The sequence below is a fragment of the Coregonus clupeaformis genome, chromosome 25, assembly GCF_020615455.1.
Source record: "Coregonus clupeaformis isolate EN_2021a chromosome 25, ASM2061545v1, whole genome shotgun sequence".
Classification (NCBI taxonomy): Eukaryota; Metazoa; Chordata; class Actinopteri; order Salmoniformes; family Salmonidae; genus Coregonus; species Coregonus clupeaformis.
The window spans coordinates 30,363,657-30,390,223 of NC_059216.1; the positions used below are offsets into that span (position 1 = coordinate 30,363,657).

Below are 26,567 nucleotides of genomic sequence, written 5' to 3' on the forward strand. Positions count from 1 at the left end.
TCATCCTCCACATTAATATATCTCATAGATATATATTTTAATATCATGTAGGTTTAAATCAAACTTCTGAAGTGATATGTACAACTGAAAATTTAATTTGACTACAGAGATCTGCTTCTGCTCTGCATGTGTGTCTGTGTGTCTCTGTGTGTGTGTGTGTGTATGTGTGTGTGCGTGTGCATGCAGGTATGTGTGTGTGTGTGCATGTGTTTGAATTATCCCCAGCCCCAGCTATTGTCCTGGGAAATAGGAGAGGAAGGAAACAATGACCTCCACCTGTTCTTGTGAATTAATGTTAGCCAGGAGAGGAGAGGAGAGGAGAGGAGAGGAGAGGAGAGGAGAGGGGAGAGGAGAGGAGAGGAGAGGAGGAGAGGAGAGGAGAGGAGAGGAGAGGGAGAGGAGAGGAGAGGAGAGGAGGGAGGGAGAGGAGAGGAGAGGGAGAGGGAGGTGAGAGGAGAGGAGAGGAGAGGAGAGGAGAGGGGGAGAGGAGAGGAGAGGGAGAGGAGAGAGGAGAGGAGAGGAGAGGAGAGGAGAGGAGAGGAGAGGAGAGGAGGAGAGGAGAGGAGGGGAGCTAGTGTCTTCTCTGGTCCTGCTGGAAGGAGGGAGGGGGGTTGAGTCAGGCCCTCCTCCTGGCTGATAGACCTGCTGGAGCTGTTTATAAAGCGCACGTACACACACACACACACACACACACACGCGCGCACTCGCCCTCTCTCACCGTCGCTCATGGCCACAGTCAGCCAGAGAGGAAGTCTTCAGAGAGGCCCAGGGGTTGATATGCAGCCAGGCTGACTGGTGCTGGAGTAGAGTATAGAGGCTGGTTGGGTAGGATGGCAGGTTGGCTGTGTTGGGGTCATGTGTGCTCAGATGTGATACTCTTACACAGGGGCAGCTGTCACAGATTTGTATCTACCATACCGCCGCCTGCCTCATTTATAGTCTGCTGGTGAAATTGCTCTCTTTTAGATGTACTGTAGCCCAGAGTCCATATTGGTCTTTGGTGGTGTGGGCAGCAAGGCAATACCATGCAGTCATATTGTACAGACTATATGTGGAGTGTACATTTCACAGACGTATATGTATGTTCACAAGTGTTGTGAAGGGTTTAACATGGTATGTTGTAACAGTGAATACTGTAGCTGGTGGCTGGTGACAGTGGATCCCCTTCCAGTTCATTCCAGCCCTGTCTAGCAACATCAACCAGCGTCAGTTTATTCTCTCTCACGTCTCCCTCTGATTAGGAATGCAAATCCAAGCGTTTTGTTCATATGTCTCTGTCAATACAAGGATATATTCAATTAAATAAACATCAGTCTTTGTTGTGATGTCCCCCTCTTTCTTTTATCTATAGAAACAGTCAGTCTACAAAGCAGACAGCGCTTATGTTTCTTAGAATGGAAATACCAATGGAAATAAGGAAATGTGGCGTCTTGTGTACTCGCCAGGAAATATAATATTTGCTGTCCAATATTTATTATTTGAAACATGCCTGTGACAAAGATTTCTGGATTAAGTGTTTTATTTTCATGTCGGTTATTTTCAATAAGGAGATAGGAAGTGGGATTTATGTTAGTTTCCTGTGACTGTGAGATGTGACTCCATCCCAAATGGCCCCCTATTCCCTATATGGGCCCTGGTCAAAAGTACTGCACTAAATAGGGAATAGGGTGCCATTTGGGACGTAGTAGTGGACTGTGCTGTGGCATTGAGTTCAGAGCAACTCTTCTTCTTTATTATTATAAAGAAAGTCCCTTAGGGGATCCCACTTCACAAACCTGCTGTGGTAATTCCAACAAACTAAAGACCAAGAGAGCAGGGTAATTCGTATTGAAATATATTTTTTTATTCATGAAATAAACACGCTAGCAATTTCTAGAATGAAGTCAGAATGATTTGCAAACAACCTAAAACAAATATCACACTATTGTCTTTACTACTGAGATTACATGTGGTATTGCAAGTAGTTGGTTTTCCTATATATAAATAAATACTGTGTGATTTCCGTGAATGATTTATCTGTATTGGTTTCATAATTCAACACTCATAAAGCTCCTAACAGGGTAAAAGTTGTAATATAGTCCCTTAACTTTCTGCTTGCTGGGGGAAAAGTCATAAGTTACCTTAGAATTATGAAAGTACATATCTGTTCATCAGATAGATTCTCTGTCAAAACATCAGTGTGGGTGTTGATGAACTAGGCATCGTAAATAAAGTCCTACCTGGCTCCCTCGATCGTTAAGACAAATGTTTTTTAATCATCTGATGTGTTCATTTATCCCAGGGCTCTAACTTTATCCTTAAATTAAGCCTCTTGCTAAAGCATAACTTGATTGAAAAATGTTATTAAATCAAAATACCCATCAATCACGGCTAGCCTTCGTGTGGCAGCAAGTCTTTGATAAAATGAATCACTGCTGTATTTTTCCTTAGAAAGCACTGAATATATTGTATTTTCTGTTATCTTATAGCTGTAGTTTTAACCCAGACTTTATTCATAGACCCGACTTTTAGATATGAAACTAGTGCGTATTGATGTGTATTGATGAATTATGACTGTTATTCTTGATTGTGTTATTTATCAACAAGGCCATTTTCCCCACTGTGCCTATTTAAAGACTTCAACTTTATATAATCTGTCACTTACAGTTGGCAGTGACTGTGCTCAATTATAAATATTTGTTCTTAATGCAGATCAATTTCAGACAAGGAAAGCGTTTGAACAGCATTCGTCTGAAAGCTGACATCTCAACCACTCTGTAGTGTAATTATTCAGGTTGCAGGTGCAGCCAATTATTGAGTATTATCTAGAGTACGTCTGTGTACAACGGACACCTCTGACAGCTAGTTGACTGTATATGAAGACAATGGTGTCTGCTGTAACCCCTCAAAAAGCCCCTCCCACATTACTAAAAGGACTAATCAATGCTTTTGAAACGTCTGTGCATTTCATCATCACTCCTCCTAGTACCCGGAGCTGCTCCCAGCCGCTATCAAACCGCTCGGCTCGGCGCCTACATACGCAAAACAATCCCTAAAGAGGAACAAAGAAACTAATGACAGCTTAGCCAGCCTAAAAGATTGAAAATTCTGTCACGAGGAAAGTACAAGATCACTGGAGGAGGAAGGCATCAGAGCTTTGAAAGACAGAGGCAGGATCAAGCAGTCTCCAGACTATTAGAAGCCAGTTTTATTTAAGCTTATTTGGCTGATAAGGTTGTCAGAAAAGGCTTTTTATCAGCCTAGTGTAGTAGGGAGGCATTACAACACTGCTCTGTTCCCATGCAGTGTAGAGAGAGTGCTGCAGTGCTTTGTGGGAAAGGCTTTTGATAAAGCTGCCACATGTTTTCACACAGGAGGAAAGGCCACTTTGGAGTTCAGCTCTCTGATGTTAAGCGGTAGAGAATAATGATACACTGTGGAGAGTGGAGACCCTCTTGTTTATATATTGTTTGTTCTTTTCATATGTAGACAAAGCTTTATTGTGGAATCTGAACAGTCTGCATTGTTTAATGTATTGTCATATAATTGCTCTGTATAAAATACATACGTGGTCAGACAAGTAGTAACCTGGTAAGACAGAGGGGTTTTTAGACTTTCCCTCCAGGAAGAGAAAGGGAAAACAAAATAGTAGCCACTGCAGTCACTCTGCCTTGCTCTGTTTAAAAAAGCAATTGAATAATTTTTCCAGTTTGTGGAAATGACAAACCATGTCCCTTTGAATATACGCAGAGGGCGGAATATCAAAGACCAAGCATGTTGACAGAAAACACAAACAAATAACAGTCATATTGTCCGACTCCTCACTCACAAATAACAGCCTTCTAGAATTGTACATTGTGAAGGTTAACCTATCAGACATGAAATATTGGGATTTCTGAAAGTCTCTGTCTAACTGGGTAGGAATGCATTGGTATTCTGTTTAGCTCTTATAGGCAAGATGGGTCACTGTGTTTCTCAGGCATTTATTCATAGAAAAGGAGCTGCTGCTGCAATCTGACTTTCCTCCCTTTAAATACATCTTTTAGATCATACACAGGAGTAAATAATGGCCTTATTTGCAGCTTTGAGTGCTATTTAGACTGCCCTCTCTCAGAGCTGAATTGCTTTTTGTTGGGCCTAAATTTCATATATATGTTTTTGTTTAACTAGGTGCTTATAAGAGCTGGTAGTAGATAACAACAAACAGCAAACAGGTCTACTCCCAATAAACTGGGAAATTATCGCTTCTGCTTTTCCTCGTGACACAATTTGTCAAACCTGCTGATAGGAAACACATTCTATTCATAAGGTTCCTCTCCTCCCGTCAGCATCGGTGTGATTCGGTAGCAATTCAATTATAGTTTTGTGAGATAGTGAGCCCAGAGAGAGAATCCGGGCTGACAAGAAATATGACAGGACAGTTACAGAGTGTTTATGCAATTAAACTTTCACTGACAATACCTGGCGAATGATGAATGCCTGGGCGGAGGTGTGTGTGCACAAGCAATGTCCCACAAGGATTGCACATTTTTCATTATTTTACAGCTGCTCTGATCTTCCAGGGCTGGCCGGGAGCTGTGGCAGGGAGGGAGAAGGAGTGAGAGTTTGGAGGAGAGAGAAGGAGAGGGGGGTTAAAAGAGTGGGCGGGACAGAGAGAGAGAGAAGGAGAAGGAGATAGGGGTTAAGAAAGAGAGTGGAGAGAGGGAAGAGAGAGAGAGCGAAGGAGAGGGTAAAAAGAGAGAGCGAAAGAGGGGGAAAATGAGAAGGCTTAGTAGAGAGGGTGTGGAGTGGTGTATAAGGGGAATGGAGTGTGGGGAAGTAAAAAGCTTGTTCTATTGTTGAGAGGACAGAAGCAACAAGTGACCCTCTTAAAACAGAGATGGGGGTTTTAAACGTGTCAATGACATTTTAAAAAGAGGTCTAGCTATATCAACCCTTTCTTCCATAAAAATGACTGTGTTGTGAGCACTGAAACTATAGCACTTTAGTTTCGAATGACTTTACATTTAGTTTACGTTTAGCAATTACATTTTGTATGGGTATTTTGTATTTGATTTCTTCATACGCATACAGTGTATAAAATCTGCACCTGAAGGCTCAAACCCAGAGCAAAGTGTCAAGGAAGGCACAACAGTTTGGTATAATCATAAGATTATCATATGTGGGGCAAAAAATGTATTCCGTGTTCACATACAATCCAATTCTCAGGCAGTTTGCATTTCATTTGTTATCAGACAGTTGACAAATTCAAATCCTATTTTAATAGGGTAGAAATGATTTCAAAGCTACTCTTTATCTAATGGAATCTGAATATTTTCCATCGGAGAGACTGACAATATCTTCATGGGATGTCAATATTCATAATTGCATGATGGTGTGTAGAGTCTGTTCCTATAGGACTCCTGTAATGATGTACTGCGTCTTAAATAAAATATAGGGCCAGGTTTGTGTGCCTGCTTGCTAGCGCCCTGGTCAAAAGTAGTGTACTACATAGAGAATAGGGTGCCATTTGGGACGCAGCCCTACTGTCTTCCCCTTCATCCTGTCTTTGTCTTCTACCTTAAACGGTGTAATCTTCAAAAGCCCATTAAAAGTAGGGAGCGAAAGCATAGAGCAACATTAATAATACACATCTGTCTGTTCTGTGAGAAGAAAAATCACATTTAACGACAGAAAAACGATGACCTCGCTAGCTTTACCTGCATAGTGAAGTACAAAGCAACAAGATATACAATAATGTCATGGTAAAACACAGACTAAAAGACAGTTGGGAAAATGTAAAGAGACAAGGGATCTATTGGGAGTAGGCCACAGTTCGGATTATATTGTATGATAGCTTCTCTGTTTATATTCTAGTTAACAAGGTCATTGTGACCTTGTAAATACATTTCTTTGTCTACTTTGTCACTGGCGTCATTTGCTAGTTATCAGCCATACAGACATAGCCCGGTGAATGTTATTAGTGTGTTAGTCAATGGTTGGCATTCCACTGAGGGTTTCACCGACACCGGTTCGTTTGTCCACAGATCAGAACTTAGGAGAGGTGTTCTTTTTAATTAATCATTTGTCCTTCAAACAGTCAAGTTTCTCTCCTTCGTTATACGTTGGTTCTCCACAGATAATTAGGTCCCATAGTTCAGCTAATTCCACTTGAGAACTGGTTGTAGCCACCTGCTTCTTTTGTATGGGTAATCTTTGTCTTGTAAGATTCTGTCCCCGTAGACTATTGCAGCTCATGAAGAATGAGAAAATGTCTCTTTTTCCCCACAGTGTCCTCCGTGCACTTGCCTAAAATGTTAATTGTATGCGTACAACACATTCTCTCTCTCTCTCTCTCACACACACACACACACACACACACACACACACATACAAATACACACACCTTGGTGTGATAGTGAGGTGTTGATTTTAGGTGTATATGGATCTGAAAGGAAAAGTAATCCTATTAATTCAAAGTGAATAACAAAGAGTACCAGGCCTTTTCCCATGTTGTTCCATTTATTCAACCTGCTAGTGTTTTGTTCTTCCATCATAATTATTTCCCAGTCAGATCCACACTGATTTCCTGGTGGACTTGTGTACCTCAGACTAACTTATAGAACAACGGAGCCGGGATAATTCACACTATTCCTCTGGGGTGGTGTTCTCAGTTTTTTCAAGGACATTTTTATTACAAAGCTGATGGAATTTGCATATTAATTCATTTCTTTCCATTTTTAAGATTAAATGTTGTCAACATGTATCAGTGCAAGGCTTTGACAGAGCTGATGAAATGGGTCAGTCAAGCTTGAACATTTTGGAGTATAGCAGCCATCTGCAACCTCCGAGCCCCCAGTGCCAAGCGCTCTCTGTCTCTCCTGCAACTTGATTAAAGAAAAGGACTTTAACTGGGGAGGGGCGGCGAGCGGGTAGCAAGGGGGGAAGGCTAAAATGATATGCCAAATTCTATCAACTTGATTAGAGTGTCATTAGAGGCCGTCGATTCATAAAGTGCATTTTCATGTTTTTTTTCTTCTGTTTTTAGACAAATACGATTTCCTTTTTAATACATCCCTTGTGCTTTTTTTGTATCTATTATCACACCAATAGACAGACCATCTGCAGCTCGAGGCTTCACCTATTTATTCTCATTCTGAATCACTCAAGAGTGAAGTCCAGTCCACTATCCCGCGTGATTATACGTTTCCTCGGCAGCACAACATTGATTAACTTAAACGGCTGGAAATGAGCAAACCAGTTTTCAGAACGGTTTCATGTTCACAATCATAAATTAACACAAATCCCTGGCTATCTCTATGTCTTTCATCTGCTGTAGTCAGTGCTGTACTAGGCACTACACAGCAAGTAGTCCTGTCTCTGTTTATCTTCTCATCCCCTGTTCATTAGTTGTAACTAGAGTCTCTGTCTTGACAAGTGTTATTGCTGTTCTGTCCTTTCCGTCCTGTTCTGTCTTGTCCTGTACCGTCCTGTTCCATCCTGTTCCGTCCTGTACCGTCCTGTTCCATCCTGTTCCGTCCTGTTCCGTCCTGTACCGTCCTGTTCCGTCCTGTTCCGTCCTGTCCCGTCCTGTACTGTCCCGTCCTGTTCCGTCCTGTACTGTCCTGTCCCGTCCTGTTCCGTCCTGTACTGTCCCGTCCTGTACCGTCCTGTTCCGTCCTGTACCGTCCTGTCCCGTCCTGTTCCGTCCCGTCCTGTACCGTCCTGTACTGTCTTGTCCCATCCTGTTCCGTCTTGTTCCGTCCTGTACTGTCCTGTCCCGTCCTGTTCCGCCCTGTTCCGTCCTGTTCCGTCCTGTCCCGTCCTGTTCCGTCCTGTTCCGTCCTGTTCTGTCCTGTACCGTCCTGTCCCGTCCTGTTCCGTCCTGTCCCGTCCTGTTCCGTCCTGTTCCGTCCTGTTCCGTCCTGTTCTGTCCTGTACCGTCCTGTCCCGTCCTGTTCCGTCCTGTACTGTCCTGTCCCGTCCTGTTCCGTCCTGTACCGTCCTGTCCCGTCCTGTTCCGTTCTGTACTGTCCTGTCCCGTCCTGTACCGTCCTGTTCCGTCCTGTCCCGTCCTGTTCCGTCCTGTTCCGTCCTGTTCCGTCCTGTTCCGTCCTGTACTGTCCTGTACCGTCCTGTTCCATCCTGTTCGGTCCTGTTCCATCCTGTTCGGTCCTGTACACTTACTCTGTCTGATCCAGTACACTCTCCCTCCACCCCCCTGCAACCTCCCTGAGATCTAGCCTGGCATAACTAATTTCACTATGTTTCACTGTTGAGCACAGAATTCAGTCTGGTTAAACCAGGCTACCTGTGATTAGCAGCGGGCCAGCAACCCCGTAACATGCAGCCATGACAAGACACAGTCAACCCTCACCATCGCCACCACCTCCCCCTGCACTGTGATGTCACATTAAGGGTGGGCCGTTATGATAAGGGAACCTTATCCAGAGATATCAGTGAGAAGAAGAAGAAACACACACACCTTCATCTATTCCATCTAGCTTTCTATCTGACACCCACCACCTCAACCTCACCTCAGCATCTTGCTTTCATTTCAAATCACGTAAGCAGCAAAGTCATGAGAGAAAAACAGAATAGGCCATTTATCTGGTGTTGACTGTCAAAAGTAGTGCACTATGTAGGGAATAGTGTACCATTTGGGACGCAGTGTGGACATGGGGCCACAGTGACCTGCAGCTGATAACAACTGGCCTGCCACATCACCGCGTCACCCTCATTACCATATTAATAATGGATGGGCCTGGGCCACATCGCCTTGTGCTCTCCTGTCCTGTGCTCTCCTGTCCTGTGCTCTCATGTCCTGTGCTCCCCTGTCCTGTGCTCTCCTGTCCTGTGCTCCCCTGTCCTGTGCTCCCCTGTCCTGTGCTCCCCTGTCCTGTGCTCCCCTACAGGGTGGCAGGCTGGAGATGTCTAGAGGAGCATGTTATCTGACCACTGGCTATAGCTGTATGTATACACAGTTACAGGACAGGGAGGAGCTCCCTTGGACAAATGTCCATTCAGGGACAATACAGTTAATCTTGTCTAGATGGACATATTTGTGGTTGGGATAACCATAATCAATGTATGGAAGGTCTCTATAAAGTCTTGTCTGATACGTTCAACAGTATATAGATGCGGGCTGGGTATCTGAAAACTTCATGTTGAAAATATCAACTTTCATCTTCAGTTCTTTTAATGACAAACTCTTTTGGCAAGCTTCTGATTTAGCCTTTTTACATTTTAATAGACACTCATAAAATAAATCATTGTTAGTTAGTCAACAACAAGACCCCTGTTTTTTTTATTCACGTTGATGGACTATATGGCACCAACTGTAGCTCCCTGATTGGAATAATAAATGAATTTGAAGGGATTTATGTCCATTTGAGAGAAAACCTTGTCAATTAGAGCACTTTTAAAGAGCGTTTACAACACGGGATTTAATTATCACTTCACTCTTCGGGGCCTTTCAGCTTTCTTTGCACCTCTTAATTGATCTGCTGTGTTTATCGTTGATGCGTTAGCGTTTAATCCTTCCATTTGGCTGTAAACGCACGCCTGTAAGCACGCCTCATGTTGCCTTCATCTAGAGCTTGACATGGTGACTGCTGACTCAGGTGGGGTTCCATCTTAGATAGATACAACAGCTCTCAAACAGAGAGGATATTTAGAGAGTGTTTTAGGGAAAACCGTTGGAAGTTTAGTTTCCCAAGCAAATGCAAACAGGCCAGTTTATAAAGGATATATTTATGAGTAGACCCATATATGAGTGTATTTGAAAACTAAACTTCCAACGGTTTTCCCTAAAATATTCTCTATACCCCCCTCTCTGTACATGTACGTTAGAAACACCTTTTGTATCCTCTGCTATTTCTAGATAACAATCATTTGAGTATTTTCAACCAAGGCATATCACCACTTTATTAAACTATATTAGAGGTGTTCCATGTTTAGATGGAAAAATGTGTTTTCATCAATTAACTTAATCACTTGGTCTAGGAGAAACAGATTGGAACATATTTGCTTCAATTTATCTTAATTTATCTTTAGAGATGGATTGTGAAATCAGCAAAGTGGCCGGGCACACTTAGTGATGGAGAGCAAAATTGGTTGTCATGGAAACGCAGCTATTATATTATATTAAAATCTAAGAGGTGCCTCTTGAAAGGTCTCAGGGGGTCCTGTAGCGACCATTTAAGAATGATATTGACCGTGACAAAAAACTAAACATTAATCCAGTTCTCCACTCTGGAGAGAAATACAGTACATATTCACCGTTTCCACCCGCACTGTGAAACTGGACACCAGTCAGAGTACCTCAATTATTAGTTGATATCTTGAATTCGCCATACAGGAAAATGTGAAAATTATTGAATTGTTACATCTTTTGAATGTCACTCTGCCTGAAATGATGCATGGTATACAGTGGGGGAAAAAAGTATTTAGTCAGCCACCAATTGTGCAAGTTCTCCCACTTAAAAAGATGAGAGAGGCCTGTAATTTTCATCATAGGTACACGTCAACTATGACAGACAAAATGAGAAAAAAAAATCCAGAAAATCACATTGTAGGATTTTTTATGAATTTATTTGCAAATTATGGTGGAAAATATGTATTTGGTCAATAACAAAAGTTTCTCAATACTTTGTTATATACCCTTTGTTGGCAATGACACAGGTCAAACATTTTTCTGTAAGTCTTCACAAGGTTTTCACACACTGTTGCTGGTATTTTGGCCCATTCCTCCATGCAGATCTCCTCTAGAGCAGTGATGTTTTGGGGCTGTCGCTGGGCAACACGGACTTTCAACTCCCCTCCAAAGATTTTCTATGGGGTTGAGATCTGGAGACTGGCTAGGCCACTCCAGGACCTTGAAATGCTTCTACGAAGCCACTCCTTCGTTGCCCGGGCGGTGTGTTTGGGATCATTGTCATGCTGAAAGACCCAGCCACGTTTCATCTTCAATGCCCTTGCTGATGGAAGGAGGTTTTCACTCAAAATCTCACGATACATGGCCCCATTCATTCTTTCCTTTATACGGATCAGTCGTCCTGGTCCCTTTGCAGAAAAACAGCCCCAAAGCATGATGTTTCCACCCCCATGCTTCACAGTAGGTATGGTGTTCTTTGGATGCAACTCAGCATTCTTTGTCCTCCAAACACGACGAGTTGAGTTTTTACCAAAAAGTTCTATTTTGGTTTCATCTGACCATATGACATTCTCCCAATCCTCTTCTGGATCATCCAAATGCACTCTAGCAAACTTCAGACGGGCCTGGACATGTACTGGCTTAAGCAGGGGGACACGTCTGGCACTGCAGGATTTGAGTCCCTGGCGGCGTAGTGTGTTATTGATGGTAGGCTTTGTTACTTTGGTCCCAGCTCTCTGCAGGTCATTCACTAGGTCCCCCCGTGTGGTTCTGGGATTTTTGCTCACCGTTCTTGTGATCATTTTGACCCCACGGGGTGAGATCTTGCGTGGAGCCCCAGATCGAGGGAGATTATCAGTGGTCTTGTATGTCTTCCATTTCCTAATAATTGCTCCCACAGTTGATTTCTTCAAACCAAGCTGCTTACCTATTGCAGATTCAGTCTTCCCAGCCTGGTGCTTGTCTACAATTTTGTTTCTTGTGTCCTTTGACAGCTCTTTGGTCTTGGCCATAGTGGAGTTTGGAGTGTGACTGTTTGAGGTTGTGGACAGGTGTCTTTTATACTGATAACAAGTTCAAACAGGTGCCATTAATACAGGTAACGAGTGGAGGACAGAGAAGCCTCTTAAAGAAGAAGTTACAGGTCTGTGAGAGCCAGAAATCTTGCTTGTTTGTAGGTGACCAAATACTTATTTTCCACCATAATTTGCAAATAAATTCATTAAAAATCCTACAATGTGATTTTCTGGATTTTTTTTCCTCATTTTGTCTGTCATAGTTGACGTGTACCTATGATGAAAATTACAGGCCTCTCTCATCTTTTTAAGTGGGAGAACTTGCACAATTGGTGGCTGACTAAATACTTTTTCCCCCCACTGTAGCTGTATGTTTTTAATGAATCTCCCTCCCTGGGAGTGTTGGCTAGAGCGATACTGGGGGTAAAGGATGGGAGGCACAAGTGACAGAGGACAAGGTGCCTGACGGCATTTTTCCTGTCAACCTCTAATTATTAAAGCTGCCATTGCAATACAAGTCCCTCTCTGTATGTTTCACATCCCGCTCACACGCACACACACATAAACACACACACATATACACACACACACACACTGACACACTTTCTCTCTCTCACACACACAGACTTTCTCTCTCACAAAGGCGAGCTGTATTGAAAAATCACCCTCTACCTCTCAATATGGAGCCAGCCAGCAAAGCCTTCCAATTAGTACAGGGCCTGGTGCATTATATATCATTACTAATGTACAGAGAGAGGCCATCATTCATCAGAGTGGGGCGAGACAAGGACCTCCCCGCGTCTAGATATGGAGGACAGACACACTGAGCCTGAGCCATGGGCCATATACTTGATTTATATGTGCGTTAAATGCTTGACGCTTTGAATTGGTACTAATATTTATATAAATGTAAATTGAGGAATATTAGCAGCCTGAGTAGGGGAGCCACGCTAAGGCATATAAGACACATAAGACATACGGAGGGAGCTTGTAGCTTGTAGCTTGTAGCAGTGTCTTGGCTTTGTAGCAGCTTCCTCCTCTGAGTCGTCCCTGGTGTGTAGAAATTGTATGGTGACGGGGGTTGTCAGGGAGAGGAGAGGAGAGGAGCAACAGGGGGCTAAAGAACTGCCAGTGGGTTATTGATGATGGTCAACACTCACCACCACAGCACAGAAAGTAATACTTTTAAAGTCTCATCACTTACACACAGAGATGGTTCATTGTGAGGGCTTTTATCAGGAAAATGAATCTAGACCGGCAGACCCTGCCAAACCATAAATTATGCTCACAAATGATTTTTTCTTTTTAAGAAGTCATCTTTTATGGTGTCATTTTTATATTAGATCCAGGCTTGTAAAGCTTATTGTCTTGTATAGTTTCACATTTCACTGCAAAGTGCTCTGGCACTTGATGTTTGACGGCTTCTTACTCTACATGTAAAAAGTTGGTAGGCTACATTGACTTTTCAAGGTGTGGGCACTGCTCTCTTTTTACTATCAACATAAACATGCATGGATCTCAATATGGTCACTTGACCACACGATTAAGTGGTAATCACTCTATGGTTTACGTGTTAACACGGTACTTCATGTATTACAACCATATCACACATACCTACAGTACAGTATATCATTATTCTCCCATGCAGTATCAAAACCATTCATTGGGCTGGGGCTGCCCTCGCAATAGAACCATGAGTGCATCCCAAATGGCACCCTTTCCCCTATATAGTGTACTAATTTTGACCAGTCTTATGTCTTATGGGCCCTGGTAAAAAGTAGTGCACTATAAAGGGAATAGGGTGCCATTTGGGATGAATACAGTACCATGTGAAATCAGCCTTCTCTATCTAGGAACACAAATTATCCCCTGTGCCACTCCACACTATAATAATCAGAGTAATGCTCCAACAGAGCTCATATTACCATTAGTTTGATGAAGAAAGTATTGCAATGGCGTTCAACGTGTCTGACTCGTAAATTGCCCAGTCTATAATTCACATTCACATCATAACCCTCAACTAACAAGCCCACTGGTGCTGAAACACACCACCACCCCCCAACCCATCACAAATGACTCTGATGTTGCTTTAGTTAGACGTCCGTAGGGTGAAAAAAGAGCCCTGTGTCTTTAAGGCCAGTCGGTTGGCTCGTGCCTTCCCTCCTTCCCTAATGAAAATGCTCAGTTCGAAGAGGCTCTGATCTTGTGTTTTAGTCAAATAGAACTCTGCAGCTGACTGGCAGCTCTGATCTAAAGCATTTAAGTGTACGTTTTGATCTCTTTGCCTTTGATTAAAACTAATGAGCTCATTTAATTCAAAATGGGAATCTGTGATAAGAGAAATAAGGTTGATGTGATTGGATTAGAGAGGCGAATTAAACTCCTAGAGCTGCTGCTGAAGTTTGTGGCTGCTGCTGCTTATGCAGTGTATTAAAAAGCTGTTGGCGTATTCTGCTGTGTTAGATGATGAGCAAAATTTCATAGTAATTCATATTTAATCAGAAGAAATGAAATGACTAAATATAACATGGCTCTGGCTTCTCCCCAGAGTGATAAAGGACTGGTTAGATTTTAAATGACATTTAATTCATGTCCTCAGAAAAGAAGAGAAAAAAACGACGCCTTGTGAAAGAGAATGGCAGCAGCCCTCACCCCTCCCCCCAGCCTCCTCACCCATCCTTTCATCCCTCCAGCCCCACCCTCCTCCTTTACACTGATCACATTGTTTCCAGTTCCAGAGACCCAAAGTCACTGCAGCCTTGTTATATGCAGAGTAGAAGAAAACCGGATTTTCCAGGTGTGCTGTTTTAGTAATCCCATTTCAATGTAATCTCCTAGTCTTGTCCATGGCTGTGTGTCTGCCTGTCTGCCTGTAGAGTAAAGTGGAGGCTGTTTAATGTCCTGTCCAGCTCTGGGGACAGAGACAGTCAGGGGAGACACACTCATCCACACACACACACACACACACACACAATGCTTGTTTAACTAACCTTGTGGGGACACAACATTGCGTCCCATTCAAAATCCTATTTTCCCTAACCCCTAACCCTAAACCTAACCCTAAACTTAACCCTAACCCTAACCCTGACTCCTAACCCTAATGCTAAACCTTACCTTTATCCCCTAATTCTAACCCTAACACTAATTCTAACCTTAACCCTAAACCCCCTAGAAATAGCCTTTTTCCTTGTGGGGTCCCCAAATGTCCTCAATTTTTCTTAGTTTCCTATTCTTGTGGGGACTTCTGGTCCCCACAAGTATAGTTAAACACGTCCACACACACACGCACACACACACACACACAGTCAGCGAGACAAGGAGGGGCGGGCCTGTCTACACCTATATTATCTCCCCTGATGGATTGAATGTTATGTATATGCATTTGATTATTAAGCCTTGATCAGGAGCGCAGGAACACAGAGTGACAAATTGACCGTTTCACCTTTGACAAATACAGTGGGGGAAAAAAGTATTTAGTCAGCCACCAATTGTGCAAGTTCTCCCACTTAAAAAGATGAGAGAGGCCTGTAATTTTCATCATAGGTACACGTCAACTATGACAGACAAAATGAGGGAAAAAAATCCAGAAAATCACATTGTAGGATTTTTAATGAATTTATTTGCAAATTATGGTGGAAAATAAGTATTTGGTCAATAACAAAAGTTTCTCAATACTTTGTCATATACCCTTTGTTGGCAATGACACAGGTCAAACGTTTTCTGTAAGTCTTCACAAGGTTTTCACACACTGTTGCTGGTATTTTGGCCCATTCTTCCATGCAGATCTCCTCTAGAGCAGTGATGTTCCCACGGGGGGCCAGTATAAAAAATAAATAAAAAAATGTAATCACTAACTGTAAGTCGCTCTGGATAAGAGCGTCTGCTAAATGACAAAAAAAAATAATAATAATAATAATAATAATAAGATAAAAAAAAACATTAATAAAAAATAAATAAATAAAAATAATGTTTTGGGGCTGTCGCTGGGCAACACAGACGTTCAACTCCCTCCAAATATTTTCTATGGGGTTGAGATCTGGAGACTGGCTAGGCCACTCCAGGACCTTGAAATGCTTCTTACGAAGCCACTCCTTCGTTGCCCGGGCGGTGTGTTTGGGATCATTGTCATGCTGAAAGACCCAGTTTCATCTTCAATGCCCTTGCTGATGGAAGGAGGTTTTCACTCAAAATCTCACGATACATGGCCCCATTCATTCTTTCCTTTACACGGATCAGTCGTCCTGGTCCCTTTGCAGAAAAACAGCCCCAAAGCATGATGTTTCCACCCCCATTCTTCACAGTAGGTATGGTGTTCTTTGGATGCAACTCAGCATTCTTTGTCCTCCAAACACGACAAGTTGAGTTTTTACCAAAAAGTTCTATTTTGGTTTCATCTGACCATATGACATTCTCCCAATCCTCTTCTGGATCATCCAAATGCACTCTAGCAAACTTCAGACGGGCCTGGACATGTACTGGCTTAAGCAGGGGGACATGTCTGGCACTGCAGGATTTGAGTCCCCGGCGGCGTAGTGTGTTACTGATGGTAGGCTTTGTTGCTTTGGTCCCAGCTCTCTGCAGGTCATTCACTAGGTCCCCCCGTGTGGTTCTGGGATTTTTGCTCACCGTTCTTGTGATCATTTTGACCCCACGGGGTGAGATCTTGCGTGGAGCCCCAGATCGAGGGAGATTATCAGTGGTCTTGTATGTCTTCCATTTCCTAATAATTGCTCCCACAGTTGATTTCTTCAAACCAAGCTGCTTACCTATTGCAGATTCAGTCTTCCCAGCCTGGTGCAGGTCTACAATTTTGTTTCTGGTGTCCTTTGACAGCTCTTTGGTCTTGGCCATAGTGGAGTTTGGAGTGTGACTGTTTGAGGTTGTGGACAGGTGTCTTTTATACTGATAACAAGTTCAAACAGGTGCCATTAATACAGGTAACGCGTGGAGGACAGAGGAGCCTCTTAAAGAAGAAGTTACAGGTCTGTGAGAGCCAGAAATCTTGCTTGTTTGTAGGTAACCAAATACTTATTTTCCACCATAATTTGCAAATAAATTCATTAAAAATCCTACAATGTGATTTTCTGGATTTTTTTCCCTCATTTTGTCTGTCATAGTTGACGTGTACTTATGATGAAAATTACAGGCCTCTCTCATCTTTTTAAGTGGGAGAACTTGCACAATTGGTGGCTGACTAAATACTTTTTTTCCCCACTGTAGGTATCCTTGTTGTGTTCTGTTGCCGAGACTGACCTCAGTTATGGTCGTGTTTAAATGCGTTGAGATGAACATGTATGTTTAGAATTGACTTGAGATCTTGAACTTTGTTGAAGCAAGGATGAATATATTTGTTTAGAATTAGATTAGCTCTAATTAATTGACAATGTCACGCTTGTTTGTTTGTGCATATAAAAAAAACTTGAATCAACTCTAAGAAGTATTTCCAGTACATTAAATTGCAATATTGTACTTCATGGAGAACACATACTACACTTGGGCTGAATGAAGAGAAACATGCACTTGACTTTTTAACAATTACAGTGTTAGACGAAGCAGAGGTTGTACGCTATTACAGAACATAATTAAAACATTGTCCAACTTATATTGGCAACTTGTATTGTGTTGTTTTCCATTAGAAGATTACCTGGGAGATGATAGTAAGTCAATGAGAACGTATTACATCTGCACTATCTTACTTAATATCGCCCTACCTCTCTTAGGCTTTACTACTAAATACTACTACAAAACACACAGACGTATTGGCCAGGTAATGTAAAGTAACTGTGTGTGTGTGTGTGTGTGTTTGCCTCCACAGTTGAGTCCACCAGCCCCAGCCTACTTTCCCCAGACAACACTCTAGAGCGCTCTTTCTTCATCCGTATGAAGTCCACACTGACCAAGAGAGGTGTCCACATCAAGTCTTCAGGCTATAAGGTAAGACCCAGAGGCACAGTGGCCAAGCCATAGAGATCCTATAATTCACATCCCCACAGCAGTGTGGTGTTACATACAGTGCATTCGGAAAGTATTCAGACCCCTTGACTTTTTCCACATTTTGTTATGTTTACAGCCTTATTCTAAAATGGATTAAATCGTTTTTTTCCCTCGTCAATCTACACACAATACCCCATAATGAAAAAGCAAAAACAGGTTTTTATAAATGTTTAAATAAAATAAAAACTGAAGAATCACATTTACATAAGTATTTAGACCCTTTACTCAGTACTTTGTTGAAGCACCTTTGGCAGCGATTACAGCCTCGAGTCTTCTTGAATATGATGCTACAAGCTTGGCACACCTGTATTTGGGGAGTTTCTCCCGTTCTTCTCAGCAGATCCTCTCAAGCTCTGTCAGGTTGGATGGGGAGCGTTGCTGCACAGCTATTTTCAGGTCTCTCCAGAGTTGTTCGATCGGGCTCAAGTCCGGGCGCTGGCTGGGCCACGCAAGGACATTCAGAGACTTGTCCCGAAGCCAATCCTGCGTTGTCTTTGCTGTGTGCTTATGGTCGTTGTCCTGTTGGAAGTTGAACCTTCACCCCAGTCTGAGGTCCTGAGCGCTCTGGAGCAGGTTTTCTTCATGGATCTCTCTGTACTTTGCTCCGTTCATCTTTCCCTCGATCCAGACTAGTCTCCCAGTCCCTGCCGCTGAAAAACATCCCCACAGCATTATGCTGCTACCACCATGCTTCACCATAGGGATAGTGCCAGGTTTATTCCAGACGTGCTGCTTGGCATTCAGGCCAAAGAGTTCAATCTTGGTTTTATCAGACCAGATAATTTTGTTTCTCATGGTCTGAGAGTCCTTTAGGTGCCTTTTGGCAAATCTCCAAGCGGGCTGTCATGTGCCTTTTACTGAGGAGTGGCTTCTGTCTGGCCACTCTACCATAAAGGCCTGATTGGTGGAGTGCTGCAGAGATGCTTGTCCTTCTGGAAAGTTCTCCCATCTCCACAGAGGAACTCTGGAGCTCTGTCAGAGTGACCATCGGGTTCTTGGTCACCTCCCTGACCAAGGCCCTTCTCCCCCGATTGCTCAGTTTGGACGTGCGGCCATCTCTAGGAAGAGTCTTGGTGGTTCCAAACTTCTTCCATTTAAGAATGATGGAGGCCACTGTGTTCTTGGGGACCTTCAATGCTGCAGAAATGTTTCAGTACCCTTCCCCAGACCTGTGCCTCAACACAGTCCTGTCTCTGAGCTCTACGGACAATTCCTTCGACCTCATGGCTTGGTTTTTGCTCTGACATGCACTGTCAACTGTGGGACCTTATATAGACAGGTGTGTGCCTTTCCAAATCATATCCAATCAATTGAATTTATCACAGGTGGACTCCAATCAACATCTCAAGGATGATCAATGGAAAAAGGATGCACCTGAGTTCAATTTCGAGTCTTATAACAAAGGGTCTGAATACCTAAATAAGGTATTTCTGTTTTTTATTTTAAATACATTTGCTAACATTTCAAAAAACCTCTTTTCACTTTGTCATTATGGGGTATTGTGTGTAGATTGATTATTTATTTAATCCATTTTAGAATAAGGCTGTAAAATGTGGAAAAAGTCAAGGTGTCTGAATACTTTCCCAAGGCACTGTATAAACACTGTATATCAAACATTAGGAGCACCTTCCTAATATTGAGTTGCACCCCCCCTTTGCCCTCAGAACAGCCTCAATTCATCGGGGCATGGACTCTACAAGGTGTCAAAAGCGTTCCACAGGGATGCTGGCCCATGTTCTTAAGGTTTTGTATACTCAGTGTATGGTGTTCTATATGTAATTCTACGGGCCCTGAAGTCATCATCATACTCATAGCTTGACGGAAAACTTGTAGCTGTCGGTGTTAACGTTATTTATAGAGAAAAAGTCACGCAGGCTCAACAGTAAGTTGATAAGATGTGTGGCTTCTGGGGGCTTTGGAACAGAGATATAGGATTAAGGCTGATGCTATGGTCAGTAAGGACACACAGGGACGAGCCCAGCCTCATCCTGATGCCCCTATCTCTCTCCAAGGATCTCCCTATCATCTCTGTCTCTTTGTCTGTTTCTGGCCTCATTCTGGCTTTATCCCACCCTAATGCACTTTGTGTTCTCAAGGGTAAACCCAACAGCAGTAGAGCGGGATTGGATATATCTCTCCAATGCCTTTATTGTATATTGTATTTGCAGTAGCAAAGTTTGCCGGACTAAGAATGAAAAGGTATAAATAAATTGACCGTCTGGCACCAAAAATTGTGTTTTCGTTGGTCTTGGACGGTAATGGCTGGCTATGGTAGTGAACTAAGGCTCTTCCTGACAGAAAGAAAGCGAGAGAGAGAGAGACAGAGAGAGAGAGAGAGAATCCAAACGTCTCTTTACATAGTTCTACATCTCCCATGTTGTTTGCCATGTCCACCCAGACATATGCAAATAACCATGAAGAATGGACGCCATGGTGCCCAGGCATATATATTCACATACGCACACATGCATACATTACAGGCCAGACAAGGACACCTCTTATTGCGTTTACTTTAAATTAAGTCAACACTTGTGTTGTTACAGGCGGGTGGTAGGTAGGTATGAATTTTGCATACGGCATCCACCAGGCATTAGGTGATCTGCTTCTCCAGCCGAGAGCCCGGGCGACGAAGCGAGGTGAGGCACGACAGTATCGGCGGCACGCATCATGGCCGCTTATATCCCCACTTCACTCTGGAGGTCAAATCAAAGTGAATTCTGCTCTAGCTTTAAACCCATCTTTTTTAAACAGATCTCAGCCCATCTCATTTAATGCGCTCATGTAAAGGTTCTCCATCATTATTTGTGCTGTATCACATTTCAAAAGCACTCCAGAGAATCCCCGGGAACAGATGAATCTTATTTCTTATGTATACCTCTTCTATATTCACTGGCGGGGTAGAGAGTGCATTGTGTGCTGAACCATGAATTATAAAAATTGATCCCTTTGTTATGTTGGCTTGTATTAAATTGAGATATGCTATTCGTCTGCCTCTCACTGCCGCTGTTGTGAACCCTTGCCGTGTCAGTTTGCATTTAGCTGCTTGAGCATATTTAATGTTTCGCCAGAGCTTATGATGTTCTTGCCAAGAGCACTCCTGCAGCAATCTAGCTGCCTGCCGTTTGCTTTGTGGCAATTACTTGAAAAGTTGTATTTTTCAAACTAACTTTTGATGCCTCAAGCTTTGGGCTTCTGAAAAGATCATTTCCATGTTGTATGTTTTTAATACATTTGAGTTTATTTATTTAACAGAGAGCTCCTTTGTATTAATTTGAGTGAAGCAGAGCGGTGTGTATTTTATTTTGCATGGGCTGACGTCCTCTGGAGGGGGGCTGGTGTTTACCAGAAGCAAAGCATCATGGGCTTGTTTCATCCAGCCAGTCCAGTCATTAGACATCTTCCTCTGCCCTGGTCTCATTGTGCTGCTGTGATGAAACCTGCCAACCAACAGCCTTGTCAAATGTGTGTCAGCACCTGCCTGACTGTCACTCTGGGGTCTGATCAAGATAGACAGCATACTGTCTGACTGATGTGTGAGGCTGATCAGCATACTGATCAAGTACTATTTGAAATAATTTCAAATACTAAAGATGGGCTTGATTGAGCTTGCCTGGCACACTGGAACTAATAGAAAAGTTGGAAAATAGCAAAACCCTGCCCATCCAGCATTTCAGACAGGCTAAAGCAAACGCTAAAAGTATTTGAAAGATGTCAAATAGTATTTGAACCCAGGTCTGAGGAGGCTGATTTGCTGCATAGATTTCACATTTACATGTTGGCAGACACTCTTATCCAGAGCAACTTACAGGAGAAACTAGGGTGAAGTGCCTTGCTCAAGGGCACATCTGCAAATGTTTCACCTAGTCAGCTTGGGGATTCAAACCAGCAATCATTTGGTTAGTGGCCCAATGCTCTAATCAACTAGGCTACCTGCCGCCCTAGATCTGTTCAACACTTTGCTGCACAACGGACTGTAGGGAACTCTCATATGCATTCAACAGTGATTCTGAATGGACCAGACTTTGAGTGACGTGATACATACATGATGTCAAATATTACAGGAATTACTGTAGCTACAAAATATTGGGGACATACAGTGCCTTCAGAAAGTATTCATACCTCTTTACTTATGCCAGAATTCACAATGGATTAAGTATATATTTTTTCTCACCCATCTACACACAAAGTGAAAACATGTTTTTTGAAATTTTAGCAAATGTATTTAAAATTAAATACAGAAATATAATTTACATAAATATTCACAGCCCTGAGTCAATACTTTGTAAAAGCACCTTTGGCGCCGATTACAGCTGTGATTATTTTGGGGTAAGTCTCTAAGAGCTTTGCACACCTGGATTGTACAACATTTGCCCATTATTCTTTTTTAAATTGTCAAGTTGATTGTTGATCATTGTTAGACAGCCATTTTTCAAGTCTTGCCATAGATCTACAAGCCGATTTAAGTCAAAACTGTAACTTGGCCACTCAGGAACATTCAATGTCGTCTTGGTAAGCAACTCCAGCGTAGATTTGGTCTTGTGCTTTAGGTTATTGTCCTGCTGAAAGGTGAATTAATCTCCAAGTGTCTGGTGGGAAGCAGACTGAACCAGGTTTTCCTCTAGGATTTTGCCTGTGGTTATAGTTGTATTCCGTTTCTTTTTATCCTAAAAAACGTTGTAGTCCTTGCCAATGGCAAGCATACCCATAACATGATGCAGCCACCACCATGCTTGAAAATATGAAGAGTGGTACTCAGTGACGTGTTGTTTTGGATTTGCCCCAAACATAACGCTTTGTATTCAGGACAAAAAGTTCATTTCTTTGCCACGTTTTTTGCAGTATTACTTAAGTGCCTTGTCACAAACAGGATGCATGTTTTGGAATATGTTTATTATGTACAGGCCTCCTTCTTTTCACTCTGTCCTGTAGGTAAGTATTGTGGAGTAATTACAATGTTCTTGATCCATCCTCAGTTTTCTCATATCACAATCATTAAACTCTGTAACTGTTTTAAAATCACCATTAGCCTCATTGTGAAATCCCTGAGCAGTTTCCTTGCTCTCCGGCAACTGTTACGAAAGACGCCTGTATCTTTGTAGTGACTGGATGTATTGATACACCATCCAAAGCCTAATTAATAACTTCACCATGCTCAAAGGGATATTCAGCATCTGCTACCAACTGGGCGCCCTTCCTTCTCCTCCCTGGTCTTTGTGGTTGAATCTGTGCTTGAAATTCACTACTCGATTGAGGGACCTTACAGATAATTGTATGTGTGGGGTACAGAGATGGGGTAGTCATTCAAAAATCATGTTTTGAACATGGAATGTGTCCATGCAACTTCTTACGCGATTTGTTAAGCACATTTTTACTCCTGAACTTATTTAGGCTTGCCATAACAAAGGGGTTGAATACTTGACTCAAGACATTTCAGCTTTACATTTTTTATTAATTTCAAAATTAAAATAAAAACTAAATTCCAGTTTGACAATATGGGGTATTGTGTGTAGATCCGGGACACAAAATCTAAATTTAATCAATTTAAAATTCAGGCTGTAACACAACAAATTGTGGAAAAGTAAAGGGGTGTGAATACTTTCTGAAGGCACTGTATACACTACCAGTCAAAAGTTTGGACACACTTACTCATTCAAGGGTTTTTCTTTATTTTTACAATGTTTTACATTGTAGAATAATAGTGAAGACATCAAAACTATGAAATAACACATATGGAATCATGTAGTAACCAAAAAAGTGTTAAACAAATGAAAATATATTTTATATTTGAGATTCTTCAAATAGCCACCCCTTTGCCTTGATGACAGCTTTGCATACTCTTGGCATTCTCTCAACCAGCTTCATGAGGTAGTCACTTGGAATGTATTTCAATTAACAGGTGTGCCTTCTTAAAAGTTAATTTGTGGAATTTCTTTCCTTCTTAATGCGTTTGAGCCAATCAGTTGTGTTGTGACAAGGTAGGGGGGTATACAGAAGATAGCCCTATTTGGTAAAATACCAGGTACATATTATGGCAAGAACAGCTCAAATAAGCAAAGAGAAACAACAGTCCATCATTACTTTAAGACATGAAGGTCAGTCAATACGGAAAATTTCAACTTTGAACGTTTCTTCAAGTGCAGTCGCATAAACCATCAAGCGCTATGTTGAAACCGCCACAGGAAAGGAAGACCCAGAGTTATCTCTGACTGCAGAGGATAAGTTCATTAGAGTTACCAGCCTCAGAAATTGCAGCCCAAATAAATGCTTCACAGAGTTCAAGTAACCAACACATCTCAACATCAACTGTTCAGAGGAGACTGTGTGAATCAGGCCTTTATGGTCGAATTGCTGCAAAGAAACCACTACTAAAGGACACCAATAATAAGAAGAGTCTTGCTTGGGCCAAGAAACACGAGCAATGGACATTAGACTGGTGGAAATGTGCATGTATTTCCCACCGTAAAGCATGGAGAAGTAGGTGTTATGGTTTGGGGGTGCCTTGCTGGTGACACTGTCTGTGATTTATTTAGAATTCAAGGCACACTTAACCAGCATGGCTAACACAGCATTCTGCAGCGATACGCCGTCCCATCTGGTTTGGGCTTAGTGGGAATATCATTTGTTTTTCAACAGGACAATGACCCAACACACCTCCAGGCTGTGTAAGGGCTATTTTACCAAGAAGGAGAGTGATGGAGTGCTGCGTCAGATGACCTGGCCTCCACAATCCCCCGACCTCAACCAAATTGAGATGGTTTGGGATGAGTCAGACCGCAGAGTGAAGGAAAAGCAGCCAACAAGTGCTCAGCATATGTGGGAACTCCTTCAAGACTGTTGGAAAAGCATCCCAGGTGAAGCTTGTTGAAAGAATGACAAGAGTGTGCGAAGCTGTCATCAAGGCAATGGGTGGCTATTTAACACTTTTTTGGTTACTACATGATTCCAAATGTGTTATTTCATAGTTTTGATGTCGTCACTATTATTCTACAATGTAGAAAATAGTAAAAATCAAGAAAAACCCTTGAATGAGTAGGTGTTCTAAAACTTTCGACCGGTAGTGTATATCTATCACATATGTAACTCGTATAGAATATACAGCATCTTACACATAAAATATATCTAACACGTACACTAAATATACAAAAGTATGTGGACACCCCTTCAAATGAGTGGATTCGGCTATTTCAGCCACACTCGTTGCTGACAGTTATATAAAATCGAGCACACCGCCATGCAATCTCCATAGACAAACATTGGCAGTAGAATGGACTTACTGAAGAGCTCAGTGACTTTCAACGTGGCACCGTCATAGGATGCCACCTTTCCAACAAGTCAGTTTGTCAAATTTCTGCCCTTCTAGAGCTGCTCCGGTCAACTGTAAGTGCTGTTATTGTGAAGTGGAAACGTCTAGGAGCAACAATGGCTCAGCCGCGATGGGGTAGGCCACACAAGCTCACAGAACGGGACCGCAGAGTGCATGTAGACATGAAAAAATTATCTGTCTTCAGTTGAAATACTCACTACAGAGTTCCAAACTGCCTCTGGAAGCAACGTCAGCACAAGAATCGTTCATCGGGAGCTTCATGAAATGGGATTCCATGGCCGAGCAGCCGCATACAAGCCTAAGATCACCATGCGCAATGCCAAGCGTCGGCTGGAGTGGTGTAAAGCTCGCCGCCATTGGATTCTGGAGCAGTGAAAACGCGTTCTCTGGAATGATGAATCACGCTTCAACATTTGGCAGTCCGATGGACGAATCTGGGTTGGCGGATGCCAGGAGAACGCTACCTGCCCCAATGCATAGTGCCAACTGTAAAGTTTGGTGGAGGAGGAATAATGATCTGGGGCTGTTTTTCATGGTTCTGGCTAGGCCCCTTAGTTCCAGTGAAGGGAAATCTTAACGCTACAGCATAAAATGACATTCTAGACAATTCTGTGCTTTGTGGCAACCATTTGGGGAAAGCCCTTTCCTGTTTCAGCATGACAATGCCCCCGAGCACAAACCGAGGTCCATACAGAAATGGTTTGTCGAGATTTGTGTGGAAAAACTTGACTGGCCTGCACAGAGCCCTGACCTCAACCTCATCGAACACCTTTGGGATGAATTGGAAGACTGACTGCGAGCCAGGCCTAATCACCAAACATCAGTGCCCTACCTCACTAATGCTCTTGTGGCTGAATGGAAGCATGTCCCCGCAGCAATGTTCCAACATCTAGTGGAAAGCCTTCCCAGAAGAGTGGAGGCTGTTATAGCAGCAAAGGGTAGACCAACTCCACCCATGATTTTGGAATGAGATGTTCGACGAGCAGGTATCCACATACTTTTGGTCATGTAGTGTATATTTTGCACAGTAGCTGATTAACATGTTACAGAAATTACTGTAACTGCAAATCATGGGGGGCATATTGAACAGAATATAATCTGCATGGGTAGCAGATTGAGAGTACTTTTAACTGTTCTTAACTGTTCTTCACAGTCATTCCCCTGGTGATCTTGAACAAGGTCTCACTGCACTCTTCAACTATCTGTAAGTACTCTATCTGAGAGCAGCGTGACTTCAAGCACTAAACAGGCTGCAATCCTCAGCCCCAAAATGCCTCTCCTAGCATTCTGTTTTATGTGTTTTAGCAGGTCTTAGCTCGTACCCACTTTCTACTCTTTTGATTCTCACACTGTATAAAAGTGTTCAACTATGCCATTGGATGTCCTATACAGAGTTTAGTTGCATTCAAAATGGGTTTGAAGCGATAATTGACTGTTCTTCTTTGTCTGGAGAAACTCCAGGGAAAAGGAGTCAGTATCATTTAACTGTGGAAACTGATGATGGCTTCTAGCATGTCACAATCACTGATCGTTTCACTTTGAAAAGGAGATATCATACACCATCAAAACCATTTTTCTCCTGGGCCAGCATTCTGACGGGGCCATTGTAACATGTCAATGT

At 42.5% G+C, this 26,567-nt stretch overlaps 1 protein-coding gene across 7 annotated transcripts in view; it reads left to right on the top strand.

Moving 5' to 3' along the window:
• LOC121539513 (neuronal PAS domain-containing protein 3-like) overlaps positions 1–26,567 on the top strand; it is a 316,876-nt gene that overhangs the window by 275,621 nt on the left and 14,688 nt on the right. For all 7 annotated transcript variants that reach the window (XM_045207543.1, XM_045207545.1, XM_045207546.1 and 4 more), the window contains one exon: positions 17,444–17,562. In XM_045207543.1, the coding sequence (XP_045063478.1) occupies positions 17,444–17,562 (119 nt within the window). The remainder of the gene's footprint in view (positions 1–17,443; positions 17,563–26,567) is intronic.